The 17248-nt window shown below is 42.4% G+C and overlaps 1 protein-coding gene across 1 annotated transcript in view; it reads right to left on the reverse strand.

The window, feature by feature from the left end:
* ncam1a (neural cell adhesion molecule 1a) overlaps window positions 1-17248 on the reverse strand; it is a gene marked incomplete at both ends in the record, with an annotated part of 454208 nt that overhangs the window by 127799 nt on the left and 309161 nt on the right. The window contains 3 exons of the mRNA XM_083641582.1: window positions 9729-9846; window positions 13514-13651; window positions 16770-16913. Of these exons, the coding sequence (XP_083497708.1) occupies window positions 9729-9846; window positions 13514-13651; window positions 16770-16913 (400 nt within the window). The remainder of the gene's footprint in view (window positions 1-9728; window positions 9847-13513; window positions 13652-16769; window positions 16914-17248) is intronic.

The following is a 17248-nucleotide window of genomic DNA, read 5'->3' on the forward strand; positions in this document are numbered from 1 at the left end:
ACTGCAGTAACTAATAAGTCTTATCGTACACTGCAGTAACTAATAATGTCTTATTGTACACTGCAGTAACTAATAAGACTTATCGTACACTGCAGTAACTAATAAGTCTTATCGTACACTGCAGTAACTAATAAGTCTTATCGTACACTGCAGTAACTAATAAGTTCTGTCATACACTGCAGTAACTAATAAGACTTATCGTACACTGCAGTAACTAATAAGACTTATCGTACACTGCAGTAACTAATAAGTCTTATCGTACAATGCAGTAACTAATAATGTCTTATTGTACACTGCAGTAACTAATAAGACTTATCGTACACTGCAGTAACTAATAAGTCTTATCGTACACTGCAGTAACTAATAAGTCTTATCGTACACTGCAGTAACTAATAAGACTTATCGTACACTGCAGTAACTAATAAGACTTATCGTACACTGCAGTAACTAATAAGTCTTATCGTACACTGCAGTAACTAATAAGACTTATCGTACACTGCAGTAATTAATAATGTCTTATCGTACACTGCAGTAACTAATAAGACTTATCGTACACTGCAGTAACTAATAAGTCTTATCGTACACTGCAGTAACTAATAAGTTCTATCATACACTGCAGTAACTAATAAGACTTATCGTACACTGCAGTAACTAATAAGACTTATCGTACACTGCAGTAACTAATAAGTCTTATCGTACACTGCAGTAACTAATAAGTCTTATCGTACACTGCAGTAACTAATAAGTCTTATCGTACACTGCAGTAACTAATAAGTCTTATCGTACACTGCAGTAACTAATAAGTCTTATCGTACACTGCAGTAACTAATAAGTCTTATCGTACACTGCAGTAACTAATAAGTCTTATCGTACACTGCAGTAACTAATAAGACTTATCGTACACTGCAGTAACTAATAAGTCTTATCGTACACTGCAGTAACTAATAAGACGTTTGTTAAAACGAAAAGTACAAAGTTGGCCGACTTTGGCTGCTTAACGTTACTAGCTACGGCACGGTAGGCTGTGTTAAACTGCTATCTGTCTCTGCTTTGGCCACAGCTGTGTCTGTTTCAGTTATGCATGACTGACAACAGCGTTAGCCAATCAGCGCCCGTGATTGGATTTTCAATCGGAGAAATATTGTTTGCACATGGCAATGCCAGACCAAGAAGAGCCAAATCCACAACTGTGGAGTGGGCGTGGCTTCGAAGGTCTGGAGCCAGGCTAGCAAGATGCAGGCAGCATCACCAGCAAGTCAGACAAACAATCACAGATGTGATCAGAGAACACTCGCATTATAAATGGACTTAAGGCCGTAGGGGTGCCAGCCTTGGTGGATCAGCGGTTGCATTTGCTGATGAAGGGGCTATCTATTATAAATGTAATAAATTATCGCTGAACATCAGCAAAACTAACTTCATTGTATTCCACTCTAACAAAAAATCAGTGGATCATATCTACCTCAAAATAGATGGAAGGGAGTTGACAAGAGTAAAGTCAACAAAATTCTTGGGGGTCCTCATAGACAAGTCAATCAACTTCAAATGTCACATTGATCATCTGTTAACAAAACTGTCTAAATATGGTGGTCTATTCTTCAAACTCCGTTATTTTCTTCCTTTATCTGCTCTCCTGATCTTGTACAAAACCTTGTTTGAGCCACACATTAATTACTGTAACATTATATGGTGCAACACCTTCCCCAGTTATTTGATGAAATTAGAAAGCTTACAAAAGAAAATAATATGAGCCATATCCTGGTCTGATTTCAACTCACCCACACGTTCCCTCTTCCATAGCTATAATCTCCTAAGGCTTGCTGAGTTTAATATTCACCAAAACGCAATCATGATGTACCAAGTTGTCCATAACTTAAATCCAAGACTCTCCAAGCTCATCCCAGTCAACCGCCCTGCTCATACTTTTAATACCAGAAATACACATCTTATTTATGGTAAGAAAAGACGACTGAAATGCACCAGTCTAAGTATAACCAATAGAGGGCCGCGGATCTGGAATGGGCTTGATGAGAGCCTGAAAACATCTCCATCCATCTCTGTTTTTAAGAAAAAAATGAAAGAACAACTGCTTAACTTGTATGTATAACTTATACATATCCATTGATCTGGGATTGTTTTGTTTGTTTTGTTGTCTGCTGACTGTCCTGTTGTGTTATTGTTGTTGTGTTTTACTGTATGCAGTAACCTGTATTTAAGTTTTGTTCTAAGTCTTCCTGCACAGGCTCCCGCTATAAGCTTTAAGTAGCTTCTTGGGAGACCTGGCACTCCACACAATTGTGTTTTTGATGTTGATCCTCATGTCGACTGTTTGTGTGTGTGGGGGGCGAAATAAATCTGAAATTTGAAATCTGAAATCTGCTCATTCAGTTTCGAGGACATGTTTGCACTACAACTTCATTGGCATTCATTTCTTAATAATTAGGCAACAACTATAATTAGGCATTCTTACTTGAAGCAACTGAATGCAAAAAATAAAAAAATAAAAAAGTGCAGGTTGCCCTTGCAACGCAATACATTTTTCGACTTATTTTTTGAGTATTTTCAACGTGCTTTTGCACGTTTGAGAACCACAATGGAAATAAGCCTTCGGGCTTTTTTGTGTTTTTATCCTCGGTGATTGATATATTGTCTGTTCTTTTTACTAAATGTATGTATTGTTGTGTTATTTTTTATCACCAAATAAATTCATTCATTCATTCAGGTATGCAGTTAAATCAGGGTCTTGATAGCGTAGCAAAATTATCTTTACAATGTTTTTTGCACATTCAATACACATACACATACAATAGTTCACACATCCTAATATGGTAATGAGCATCTGTAAATGTACAAACATTTGTGAGCACTTTTCCACAAGCTCAAAAGCAAAATGGTCATGATTTACCTAACACAGGTTTATTCATACCTTGATAAATAAATAAGGTCTGAATCAAAGGTGCCCCAACAGCCCCCGGGCTACGGGAGTGACCCTGATAAATAATATCAAGGATAACCAGACTGTGGACTTATGTTTTCCACGTCTTTCTGCTGAGGCATTGCCTTGAAACACTGTGGTCTTTTAATTCAGTTTTGCACAAACGACAGCGACAGCGCACAGAGAGTTGGCAACATGCCCCTGGGATATTAACTGGATAAAAACATCTGAAATGATTTAGGCAGCTTTTCCTATAAGCCACCACTGAACTATTGATCAAAAATATGTTTCATTTCAACAGACAAGTTTTTTGCGGTTGCACTGCTCGTTGCCTTGAAACTTGGTGCAAACATGGCCACATCTGTATCGCATACCAATTTAATGTTTACGGGATATTATTGTTCTTCCTGTTCCAATAAATATGTTTTTGTGCGTTCGACATCCTGATATGGCAAAGATGACTTTTAGAGAACAGCATGATGGAAAACAGTCTTTTATTTGTTTTTGTTCTTTTTTCCGGATCCCACCCCACCCCGTATTCTCCCCAATTGTACTTCGCCAAATTATTCCCCCTGCTGTTCCGGTTAGAGAGAGTGTTAGGCTACTGTACCTTCACACAGCAAACCTTTATGCTCAATTCAGATTTTTTGCTCAGATAAAAAAAATTGTCTGGCTGTGCACACAGACTTTTTAAAAGTGGCCAATATCACTCTAAGGCCTACAAAATAACAGGCGACGGAACTCGCCATCTTCGGCTGCTCGGAGTCCTCTCTGAACTTCCCTGCAGCTGTGCAACAGTCTCTGACACAGGGGACAACTATTGCAAAAAAAAACTCATTTTGAACTCACCTTCTTTTCAATTGTGGTTGGCGGACATGATCTCTGTTATACGGATGGCGAGACTCAGCTTCCTGAGGACCAAGTCACTTAAAAAAAAAATCAACTGTCTGGGACCCGGTTCTAGTAGCCTGGCTCCAGACCTTCGAAGCCACCCCCACTCCACAGTTGTGGATTTGGCTGTTCTTGGTCTGGCATCGTCATGTGCGAAAGCTTTTTCTCGGGTTGAAAATCCAATCACGGGCACTGATTGGCTAATGCTGTTGTCAGTCATGCACAACAGAAACAGACACAGCTCTGGCACAGCAGAGATAGCCTGAAGCAGAGATAGCCATTAGGCTGTTTAAAACATGTCGCTGTTTGTTTTTAAACCAAGGTTACAAAAACAAACCCAACAAAAAGTGTTGGTGACAAACAGCTAACATAACTAGCTACGTTAGCCTGTGCTTGTGACTAGGTGGTCGAGAGGAGTTGTATTAAACACTTAGGGCTCTATCGTTGCAGCGGCGCAGTTTCTAGGCCGAGCGCCAGCCGCAGCGCAAAGCAGTGGGCGTGGAAAGGCGCACTTGATATCTTGGTATCGGCGCTAAACTCAGCCTCAACCATTATAACCACGCCTTTTAAGCGTAAAATTATGCATTGTCCGCTCATTGGAGAATTGCAGGGAAGAGACACACGCTTGCCTTTTAAGCTCCAATTCCTGGACAAATCCGGTAAAACCAGACAAAGCCAAGGGCTCCGCCGCCCCCCCCTCCCTTCATCCGGTCTGTCTATCTCCATATATAGGCTATTATTCCATATTATTATGCTTCTCAAACCAATCTAACTGCAGTTAAAATACTGCAAGCATGTAAATACGCTACACTATAGCAAGACCAAAGTGAAAATAATGTTCTAAATGCATCTGATAGAAAAAAATATTGCCTATGGCTGGATGTCATGAGATTAGATGAAAGTTTGGCCAGAATGATATCGTTTTATCTCTCCTCCCCCACTGCACGATGCAACATCCTCTGAATGACACCTATCACTTTTACTGGATCTGATAACTTTATTCTATTTAATTTACTGGATTTTATTATTGAGTAATTGTATTTTATTTGGCCTATATATGCCCCCCCCCCCCCACCCCCTGCCCACAGGCGCTGACAAATATGTTAATTCTCAATAAAATCTTCAGTAATCAATCAGAGTGGCTTTAATAGCCAGATTGGCAGCAGCTGGCGCAGTGTGGTCAATATGGCAGACCAAAACCGCTCCACTAAATTCACAGCAGAGGAGAAGATGGTGCTGGCGACTCAGGTGATATATCTGTCCACCATTCATTTTGAATAGCTACAAAACAACTCTTTACTTAAGTCGTTTATTCATCTATCCATCCAGGTTCAAATGTACCATCGCGCACTGTTTGGGGAGGGGAATTACTCCCGCCGGGAGGGCCGATATGCGCTGCGGCTTGTTCAGCACCTCGGACAGCGCCGCTGCCACAGACGGGGGAAACATTTGGAAATAATTCTAACTACTATGCTTTGCACACAGAAAAAATAAATACAAAAGACAATTCTGTAATGAATAGCTGTAATGAAGAGTGGGGTTTGAAGAAGCGCTACACAACAGTTTATCCAGTTTCTCTCTTTCTCTCTTTCTTTCTCTCTCCCTTTCTCTCACATTAAACGATATACATGCCTATAATGTCAATTATCTGAATGAAATAATAATACATATTAATTAGGAATATTAGTAATATTAGTAGCCTAGCTAATTTCGGGGGGGGGGGGGGGGGGGTAATAAAACGTAGAGCTATATTACACATAAATGGGGATTATTATGATAGCCTAAACTAAATTTATGAAACTGCATTACAGCTTCACCCAAAGCCTGAGAAGGGTTGCAATCTTATATTCTATTGTATTCTAAAGTATTTTTTTCTATATATTGTATTCTCCATTCACTTTCCTGTCCCCGGTGCACAGAATCCTGCTTTAGGCCTGCTTTTCAAAAGCGCAAAGCGCTAAAAGTAGGCCAGGTCGGAAGATGGCTGGAAGATAGCAGTACGCCGGTATTTAGCGCCGACACGCCCACTTTGGCGCATTCAGGGACTCCGCCACGCCCATTCGGCCTAAAGCGCATTTGGCAGCCTAAAGCCTATTGCTATCTTGCCGAAACAGGCGCAAGGCACGTTTTTTTGCGGTTAAGGCCCGTAATAGCGCCGATGGCCTGTGGGAGAATAGAGCCCTTAGTCTGTTAGGAGTTAGTCACTTAGTCTGTTAGGAGTTGTAGGCTACTCTTAGGAGTTGTATTAAACACTTAGTCTGATTCTCAAGTGAACGAGCTTTATAGGTGGCATTTCTAGGTAATAAGTTGTAATTAGGCTGTCTGAAACCAGTTTGATACATAAGTTCACTGAATTTGCAACCTTTCTAGGTACCTGGTTATGGATAATTTTTGAGGAACCATACCATGCACACTTTGGTGGGTTAGGGTATCCCATGATACCTTGCGACCCTTACAACCGACGAAGAAGAAGGAAGCAAGCCCAAACGAGCCCCATTCGCTGGGTTTTACGCTTTTAATTTGAAGGCGGAATGGGGAAATGGTGTATTCGTAGATTGAATTGACACTGGTCTGTCAATTCTATCAGTTCATATGTACCATTTCCCTTTTTCGCCTTCAAATTAAAAGTGTTCACGGTAGCCTGTGAAACATCGACCTTTCTGGATTATAAAAGTAGTATAACGTTAGAGAAAACAGCCCCCAGCCATGCCGTTTTATACAAATGTATTGCCAAATGCTTTGGGATTCAACTTGATCAATCTTGGTCAGAAAAAATCTTGTAGCTATATTCAATGCAAACAGCACCAGTGTGACCTGTCGCGTGCAATGCTACCTTCAAGCATGAGGACGTCTGAAACAAATTATTTTTCATCCACCTATATTAAAATTAGTTACCTAATTAATCAAGTATCTAGTTAGGTAGCTAGGTGATAGGAGCTCACTTGAGTTACAGACAGACCCTAGTCTCCTAGCAAAGGCTACACGGACCAAACAAAAATGAGGACTTGGAGAAGTCAGCAAGTAAGTTGGACTAACGTTACAAGTTCTGAAAATGTGTGCCTTCGTTACTTATTGCAGCTAAAAGGTATCAGTTGTTCATATTGTCTATGAAAGGCAGCTGTGCTAGGCTAATGTTAGCATTAGCAAGCGCTAACATTAGCGCTTTACAACCGCAGCACAACCGATGCTGGAATGAGACACATATTTTCAGAACTTACCACATCAGTGCTACATCCTCGCTCACTTCCAAGTCTCATCTTGTATTGCGGTCCTGAATTGGTTATTCCGTGAGACTGGTGTGCTAGCCAGGGAGCCCAGAGAGATTCAGCTCCAGCAGGCAGCGATCTCGCAAGACTGCTCCGGCCGGCCGGTTGCCGCGGACACCTTGGTCTCTAGTGATTGGTTAGGGAAGACCAAAGCCCCGCCCCCTCATAGAAATCCTGTGAAGTGACTGCAATCTCAGACTAGAAGAGGAAATGAGTTACAGTATGAGTTGACGATTCAGTCTGAATATCAGGCTAGCCTACCTCGATGAGGTTAGGGGCGACGGGGACTCGCCCGGCTGGTTTCGCATGGACCCCTTGCGTGGGATCCCATGCACAACATCTCTTACAAGCACATAATGCACCTTATGCAGCTGGTAGCACAACATTGTAATATTGAATGTCAATTATGTATGTATGCTTTTTCTTTCTTTTCTTTTCCTGTGTTTGAGCCTGTTCGTTTGTTTTGTTCGTGTATTGTTCTAAGGAAAATTTAAAATAAAATATTGGAAAAAAAAGGGGGCCAATATCAGATTCCAGTGTGCACAGGTCACGGCTCTGAAGTGACCTGCATGCGCAAAAGAACAATAACGTCACACTCGGCACGCTGCATTTGTAAGTAAACCCGTAAGAAGACAGCAGTAAACATGGTGGTAGCTGATGGTGTTGTTTACGGTTTCATTTACAAGTTATTGTGCAGTGGAAGCCAGCGAATATGGAGCAGATGATAATGAGGAGGAGGAGAAAGAGAGCCAACATTTTAATGATGGCTTTCTGTGGACCAATAACTGCTACTTCCGTACAGAGGAGTTTAAGGCTCTTAACTTTTCTCGGACACTGTTGCCACATTCTCCTGTGGCCTCGTTCGGCCATTTTTTTCCGCTATGTTTTCATACACGGACCAGTTACATGCTTCCTCAGATACATAAGCAGTCCCCAGCCGCTTCTATTCACCTGACAGCGAGGAGTTTCACCGGCAGGACATAGCACGTTGGAGAGAGAATGGTCCTTAATAAGGTTAAGTTATGTAGAGATCTTGGTTATAAAACCTACACTCAATTATTTAATTCTTGTGTTTGTCCTATTCTAGATTATGGTGCAGGGGTTTGGGGTTACTGTAAGCAAACAAAATGTGACACAGTTCAGTACAGAGCTATGTGCTGTTTTCTGGGTGTGCATAAAATGGCCCCTAAACTTGCAGTATGTGGGGCCATGGGATGGGAGCCATGTGAAGTGCGACATAGGGGTGACATGGTGCGACTGTGGAGAGAACAGATTTATTAAATGCCCGATAACATAACTTACTAAACAAATTTTTCTCTGGGATCTTTCAAATAATTACTCTTGGTCAAGTGCGCTTGAAAAAATATTTTATATGTCAGGTCTTCAATATATATAATGAAATAAATTACCTTGTTCTGTTAGTCAAATTCAAACAATATTATTTGAAAATTATAAACAGAAATGGTCAGAAGAAGTTCTGTGTAAACCAAAACTGAGAACGTATAGTTTGATTAAACATATCTATCACCCAGAGCACTATGTCACCCTTAACCTGAGCAGAGCTCAGAGGTCAGTTTGTGCCCAGCTGAGATGTGGTATCCTGCCTCTGGCTCTGGAAACTGGGCGCTTCCACTCAACTCCTGAGGAGGACAGAAAATGTCACCTGTGTGATCTGGGAGAGGTTGAAAATGAAATGCATTTTTTGTTCTACTGTCCGCTATATCACAATCTTAGACATAGGCTTTTCTGTAAAATGTATTTTGATGAAGGTCATGATTTGTTTTCTATGTCTGATGATTGTAGACTTCAGTACTTGTTTACTGAAAAAGTGTTCCAGGTAGCTCAGTTTGTGTTAAATGCCTACCAACAGCATAGGATGGTACTTTGTGTAGGTAAAATCTTTTTTTTTCATCGTCTGACAAGTTTGGAGATATATCATATTCTGTTCTTTCGTTTTATTTTTCTTGCTCCTGTATGTTTTGAATCTAGTGTCTTGTAAGCCCATGTGGGCTGGGCACCTTAAGGTGCATGACACTTTGAAAAATAAAAAAATTACTAACCCAGATTCAGCCGGAAATAACATGGGGACTCGAACCTGCAACCCTTGTGTTGGTAGGCAGGGAAGCTACGGCTGCAGTACCCCCTGGACGCCTCTCTTTTCTGGTCTACAAGCATTGATGAGATCAGACCACTTTTCCCACAGCTCCTTCAGAACTCAGACCCCACCTACATAGCATTGCCTTATGGATGGTTGTTTTTTCACATCACATTGCACTAATCAATCAGACCACAAGACGGACCACAAACGGACCACCTGCTGGGGTGGCCAGAGGTGGGTTGAGGTGATTGCAGTTCAGTTCATTGTACAGGGTTCAGAGATCATTTGATGTGTTCATGTTGTTATATCATTGGACTGACTACTTGAGAGGCTGGAGCGGACCATGCGTAAAAACTGACAATTTATATTCTTTGGTGTGCCTAGTCATTGCCGCTAAGAACTCCGCCAGGCAGCTGGAGACAGAGGACAGAGGACCCGCCTACCTGACCACTGCATGGCACTAACAATATTTAGATGTGGACATTGCAGAGTCGAGATTTGAATCGGTACAGGCCAATGACAACAGTGGATGGCTTACCGGGCCCAGGTGACGCTGGGTTCGGGGAAGCCGTCCGCATCGCATGCCAACATCGCAGAGTTGCCAATGTCTCCTGTGGCATTGACTTCTGACTGCCTGGCACGGATACTGGGAAGAACTGAAACAGAGCAAAAAGTAGACATAAGAAACGTAGAACATTGGGCAAATGTATAAGAAAGTGTGTGTTATTTTGAAGAGGCAGAATCCTAACTTGAATTTGTTATTATGAACAGTGCAGGCATGAAAACAATATTCTGCGAGGAGTGTTGTTGAATTTCTCCCCACAATGACATTAGAGAAAGTTATATTAATAATCCATGACATTGTCAAATGAATGAGTGTCCATTATGCTACTGTCTCTATTGGTAATTGATATAACATTGAACCTATATGGCCAGTTCACGAAAGCATTGCTGTTCTAAAGGTGTCCCGGTGTCTGGTAGGTCTTTCCTGGGATTCGGTTTATTGCAGGTCAGAAGGTAAATTATGTTTTAAAGGCAAATTATGATTTTACTATTCCCTTAACTGAAATACTAAACAGATGTTTAACGAATATATTTTTAGTTATATTTCATTACAAAACTTTGTAAAAACCTGTATACAGTATGGTTTTAATCATTCAGGGTTCCCACACCTTCTTAAACATAAAATTCAAGGACTTTTCCAGGACTTTCCACGCCCAATTCCCTCAAATTCAAGGACCCAACATGGCATAGTTACAACACAGAATTGTTATAATATGATATTATATTTATAATATAAGAACTAGTAGGCTTTACAGAAGCTCACAGACAACTATTAAAAAGAGAGGATGTGAGAATGACAGAATGTGTGAATACTCCTCAACTGTGCAGTTACACGTTAAAGTCGAGCTGAACCCAAGAATGACTTTTCTTTTCTTTTAGTTCAAATACCTGGGTATGCAGTGCACCTATTTAATAATGTATGCAAAACAAATCACAACAATCTAATTTCTTTAGTTTTTCACACTTTTTCACATCAAAAGTTCGTTTTTCAAGATTTCCTTGATAACAGTAATTTACAGTTTGCTGACGTCACCTAGTACTATCAAATTTCTACCCCATTTCAACCAATCATTTCAGGACATGCAGCTGTCAATCAAATCTTCATTTCAGGATCATTTTCTCTTCCAAATGAAGGGGAAAATGGCGCCTAGTGCCTGTCATCTGGCAGAGTTTCTAGCCCATAAACTAACTACTAACTTGAGCAATTATGCAAACTAAATCAAACGGTAATGTCTAACAATGCAAAGAAATGTAACTGGCTCGTTAAAACACGCATTCCAGGAATATTATTTACATTTATAACGATAATGGCGCGCGCCTCCGAGCCTGCCAGCTTCCCTGGCTGTCGGGGGTCGTCTCTCGGAGATTCCAGGCGGGCGGGCGGGCAGCACCTATGGATCGGATTGTCCGCTCGCTCCGCACGAAGCAGCTGGCTCCCTGGTACTCTGCGGATCCCACTCGTGTAGCATGACAACAGGCTGAATCCCACTCGATTTGGGGGTGGAACACACCAGGATTGGCCAATGCCAAAGCCAGTCCTCAGAATTGTCAAATCAAATTATCGACACGTATATGGTCCGCCTCTCAATTCGTTTTCAGTGTCCGACGCTCGCGCTGGTGCATTCCGTTCCGGTTCACTTCGACTTTAAGTAACAAGGGCAAATTGGGCCGTGGACCACGTGCGGCGTGTGGCAACCGCGGGGGCAGGCATCCCTGGGTTGTGGCTAGATGGGGTACAGCCACGGATGGAGTGACGTGAAGCTGTGGTAATTGTTATTCCATGTAATTTGTGTTACTTCTTGTATAGTGTCATTACGGAAGCAAAGATACACGAGGGTGAGATAAAGGATACATCCCCCCAATATTGAAGTAGCCTATAATACTGTGTGTGTGTGTGTGTGTGTGTGTGTGTGTGTGTGTGTGTGTGTGTGTGTGTGTGTGTGTGTGTGTGTGTGTGTGTGTGTGTGTGTGTGTGTGTGTGTGTGTGTGTGTGTGTGTAGCTATTCTAATTTTTGTAAAAAAAAAATTAAATAAGAAAAATAAGTCATATTTGAGATTCGGGGCTTTTCATAAAAGATCCGGGGCTGTATAGCCCCGAATGCCCAGGCCTAACGACGCCACTGTTTGTAGGGAGATGCTGCTTTATCCTCAAAACTGCATGATAATGCCAATCTAATAAAAAGAAGAAACAAAGCCTAACCCTCCAATAGGCTATCAAAGAACATGTCGGTGATGTCAGGTATCCGACGCGATGATGCAATTGTGCCAAAATGCCACATTCACACGTCAAGTTGTACTGCTAGATTGAATGGTGAGAAGAACCTAATTGACACACATAATTAGCGAGCAGATGATAGAGATTCCAGAGCAGAAATCGGTTAAGAAGGAAGTAGAGAATCCTTGGTGACAAGGAGGCATATAGCTGCATCTGTGCGCATTTGGCACAGGGGCGAGACGAGGGGATGAGATGGAGGCACTGCTGACTGGGAAGTGAATACAGTGATTAATACCTGTACATGTTCAGGTGCAATGTCACACCAAATGGCCCTTTTTGCCCCCATCAAATCGGACCACTTTTTTTCTTTTGTCCTCTGTCGTGCATTCACCACAGCCAGCATGCAGGGGACGGGATATGGGGCAGATCCCCGTGCGTAATCACTGTGGCAGCTGCGCTGCTGTAAGGGGGAATTTCGTGCAGGTAGGAATCGTTAGCAGGGATTCTTCCAAGGTCTGATAGATGAGACCCCAGCCCAGCGTCAGCTTGTTGTGTTAACTGATGTGAGGCTGCCTGTTGAAAGTTATGTTGATGTCATGTAAAGCACTTTGAATTGCTATACAAATACATTTGCCTTGCCTTGATGCTAAGCGTGGTTAACTAATATAGATAACCGATTAACACCAAGAAGCTCCACTAATGACGATACCGTCTTGTGTGGATAATGTACCAGTCGAAAATCTGCGTAACGTTACTACTGGCAGGGCGAGGCATTAGACTGTACCATACTATCCATTTCCCCGCAGCCAATGCAAGGCAAAACACGACCAAACATACCACAGTAATGTCCGCTAATTCATCAAGCATCCTTCCCGGCCATGGCGAGGCTGAAATGTTGCCACATTATTTGTGAAAAGTTGCCACAAACGAATTCCACACAGCCAGAGCATCCAGAGTTATTTCTATCGACATTAAACTCAGAAGTTGACGTTTGTTTGTAATATCTGGCTCATTTCTGGTGGATTAATAGTGGTTTTTCAGACCTTGGTGTTTTTCAGTGGGTCCTGCTCGTCCTGCTGCAGTCCAGTGTGTGTGTGTGTGTGTGTGTGTGTGTATGCATGTGCGCTCGTTGTAAGCGGGCGGGGTCAGGCGTATTGAAACACACCACCCCTTCGGGAAAGGAGAGTGAAACTCATCCAGCGTCCCCGAGAGTGAAAAGCGTCCTTTCCGTTCCATATGACTGACTGAGCTGAATAAACGGTGACAAGACCAGCGTGCTCTGCATGTGGTAAAAAAACAACAAAATACTTTAAATTTATATTCTTGCACAAGATATATAAATCGACGCACTTTCAATAACCCAAGTCTATTTATGTACGGTATATATATTTTTTACTTTCAAGCCCTTGATCCCCCCCCCCCTTCAAATTCACAAACTTTCAAGCATTTCAAGCACCTGTGGGAACCCTGGTAAGTGGTAAGTATATCCTGATCAACAGCGGGGGCAGAGAGTGCAAGGCGGTGAGGGGAGTTGCAGTTCTCACCATTAACGACGACCTTGATGGGCTTAAAGTTGATCTCTCCTCTGGCCATGACGCGCGCCTCACAGGTGTACATGCCTTCATCCGTCTTTTTGATGCCGCGGATCTGGAGGTGGTTGTTGGCCATGATCCTGAAGCGTACTGAAACAGAGAAAGCCACATACAGAGTCACCGACTGAGTATCACAGATACACAACTCAGTGGCTAATTTCAAATTGCTCAACTTGGCCTCTATGGGTTAAAATAGAGAAGAAGAAGAAGAAGAAGAAGAAGAAGAAGAAGAAGAAGAAGAAGAAGAAGAAGAAGAAGAAGAAGAAGAAGAAGAAGAAGAAGAAGAAGAAGAAGAAGAAGAAGAAGAAGAAGAAGAAGAAGAAGAAGAAGAAGAAGAAGAAGAAGAAGAAGAAGAAGAAGAAGAAGAAGAAGACTGTATTTTCCCATGATGGGAACCGCACAGAGTTTAAAATAGAGCTGGGACTATTTCTGGTTAGTAGAATCCAAAAGCAGGGACATGCTCTGTAATACGTTAACACTAGAAAGGGCTGCGGGGTTTATGGATCTAAACAGATAGCAAGCTAGTTGAAGAGGGAAAATAACTGATCACTATTTAGAAAATCACTGGTGAAACACTGGTCCATACAGAAAGTACACCGTAGGTCTCGCTACAGTTAAAGAGGGACATTTTAAAGCTGAGATATTACAATTCTAAAATTAAAAGCAGCTGTCAAGTGAATATGGACTTTTTAGTGGTAGCATAATACACCAAACTCAAGTCTCAAGTCTAATCAGAGGATTGTGGGCCATCCAAAACTGTAATAAATCCCATGGATTTGGAAATGAATTGAGTTTGTCACATTGAAAGCAGCAACGGTTAGCAGCTAAGTTAAAATATCAGTAGGTCAGGCAAAGATTAGGCAAATGTAAAAACATTGTTAAACACCAAGAGGTGTTCAGGCAACACCTCTTTTGAAAGCTTGGTGAAAATGTATTGGAGGAAAAAGGCTTTACATTTCACAAACCAGTCCTGTTTGAACAAATTGTGTTAGGGTGAAAACATATGAGTTGCAAAGTGAGGCATGACAATGCAGCGCGCAGCTCTTGATGCTAAGGTCAACTGCTGCTCTGAGAACAATTACATAAGCGGCTTGAGTGTCAGTTACAATTAGTGGTTTTTCCAGTGAAAAACACATTCCTTGTCCGGAGTCCAAGAATAAGGCAGGCACACCATAACACTGCGGTGACTCCAGGCTCTCCAGCGGTCACTAAGGGAGGGGTACTTTAAGGTTAAAATAGTCCCAGTCCAAAATGAAAAACAAATGCTTTTGTCCCGTGTCTCATCTCCATCACAGCCCTGACAACACATTGGAGTTTTAGTTATACAGTACCAACATTTCTCGGAGGCAAAGCTGTTCTGAACTGGTGTTTGACAACTCTTATCTGTCTCTCTTATGGATGGAGGCGCTATGCTGAGAAGTGCTGAAAATCATCAGACTTCTTTTCTTTTTAGTTTTTCTTCTTTTTGTTTTTAGACAAGCAAGCGATGCAAATTGGCATCAGCTGTGCCAAAGTCACCCAATGCTTTGGGAGTCAACACACAACACAAAAAGTCTCAGGAAAATGGTGCTACTTTGTATTCTACCAATGATAATTACTGTGTTGCTGTTTCAATGGTAGCTCTGCCTCAGAGAAATGTTTGTAGAAGAAAAACTCTCAGACATCTTTTTCTAGTGACAATACGCATTGCTTTCTTGGCCAAAAAAACACAATTTCCCTGCATCATCTATGAGGTAAAAAAAAATCAAAATGCATGGCTGTGCTCACAGGTGATGGGCAGAAGTAGAGGGACAGAACAGAAGGAGAGGGAGGTGAGGAATGATGGAGGGTTGCAAATTGATTGGAAAGCATGAATCAACAAAGGTTTGGCAGGAAGGTGAAGCTCAGGGAAGCAGAGCTGTGAGATCCAGCCTGGGGATTGAGGGTGAGGAGGCAGCTCCAGCAGGAAGGTGAAGCTCAGGGAAGCAGAGCTGTGAGATCCAGCCTGGGGACTGAGGGTGAGGAGGCAGAGCTGTGAGATCCAGCCTGGGGATTGAGGGTGAGGAGGCAGCTCCAGCTGTGAGATCCAGCCTGGGGATTGAGGGTGAGGAGGCAGCTCTGTGAGATCCAGCCTGGGGATTGAAGGTGAGGAGGCAGCTCTGTGAGATCCAGCCTGGGGATTGAAGGTGAGGAGGCAGCTCCAGCTCCAGCCTGGGGACTGAGGGTGAGGAGGCAGCTCCAGCATTGGCACTTTTTTGTCTCCCACTAAAGGGGGGGACTATGGATCACTCTCCACCCCTCCGTCCGTTAGTCACACTGTAATATTGACTCTGTGCTCGGGGGCAGCTGGATGCAGGGTCGGACTGGGACTACAAAAACGGCCCTGGCGCGGATACTCCGCAACCCCCGCCCCATCGACGCACAAACACATTCGGCGGCGACCAAAGGTCTCCGCCGAAAAGAAGATGTTGGTCGTTTGAAGCCAGATTTAGAGGGAATATCTAATTTTTAAATATCATTAGACTGTTGTGATGTCATTATTCAGTTTTAACCATCAATATTTGCTCCTTTTCTCTTTAGGGTAAATACTGTATATTTATTTTCGAGATTTTTGTCAATTATATGTGCTGTTATGGTTATTAGCATAATCACTCACTTCTACTTCTACACTATTTCCACAGGAGGAGTCCTGTGGGGATGGTGCATTCCCAAAGTGGGGCCACTGGGGGTCACTGCCTCAACCATTTTTTATTTATTTTTTCCACCTGATCAAGCGGCCCACCAGCCCACCGGGATTTGTCCCGGTGCTCCCCATGACCAGACTGACTATGGCTGGATGCAATACACACACGCTGAAAAAAGGTGGGGATACAAAAACATAATACAGAATATTATTCAGATTAATACCGAGTCGATTTGGACTAACATTTAAACCTGGAGAAATACTGGAGCTTTTGCACACTAGTACATAGGCTTCTTCCTCTCTTAGTCCATTACTATGGATGGGTTGTTGCCTCTAGGGGGAGCTATCTTATTGTCCTCCACCAAAGGGGGGACTATGGATCGTCTGCGTCCGTCTTTTCATTAGTCACATTGTAATGTTGCTTTTGTGCTGCTAGGGAGCAGCATCGTCAATGAATGGGATAATATAGGACTGACCTGAGGGTAGAACTACATCACAGTGGTGGGGGATGACATGTTTACTATTTGCTTGTATTTCCTGTCTTACCATCTTTGGAAACCTGGATCTTGGCTCCCTTATGCTTCCAAATGATGGTGGGCGGTGGTGAGCTGACCACATCGCAGATGATGTCGGCGTCGTCGCCCTCGCTGAACTCCTGCGGGCTGGGAGCCTTCTGGAAGGTGATCTTTTCTGGAGGGAGGAGAAAAAGAACAAACAAGTCTGAATTTCTGAAGGTGAAAGCTTGCATGTTACATCATATATTTACATTGCATAAAAGGGGAATTACGACAGGATCCAAACTTTGCACTTCATTAACAGTGTAATGAGAGACCATATGGTCGAGACGTTGGCGCTCCAAATAAGCATTTATCATGACAGTTTTTATATAATTAGAGTGTGGGAGGGTAGTCAAGGTAAAGAAAATACAAAGCAATCAATGACAAACTGAAGCCATATTATTAAATAGTTATTCACATGGATTACCGGGAAGACTCAGAGGGTTTTGACTGAACACTTTTCTTGAA

Source organism: Poromitra crassiceps (assembly GCF_964638095.1).
Source record: "Poromitra crassiceps genome assembly, chromosome: 1".
NCBI lineage: Eukaryota > Metazoa > Chordata > Actinopteri > Beryciformes > Melamphaidae > Poromitra > Poromitra crassiceps.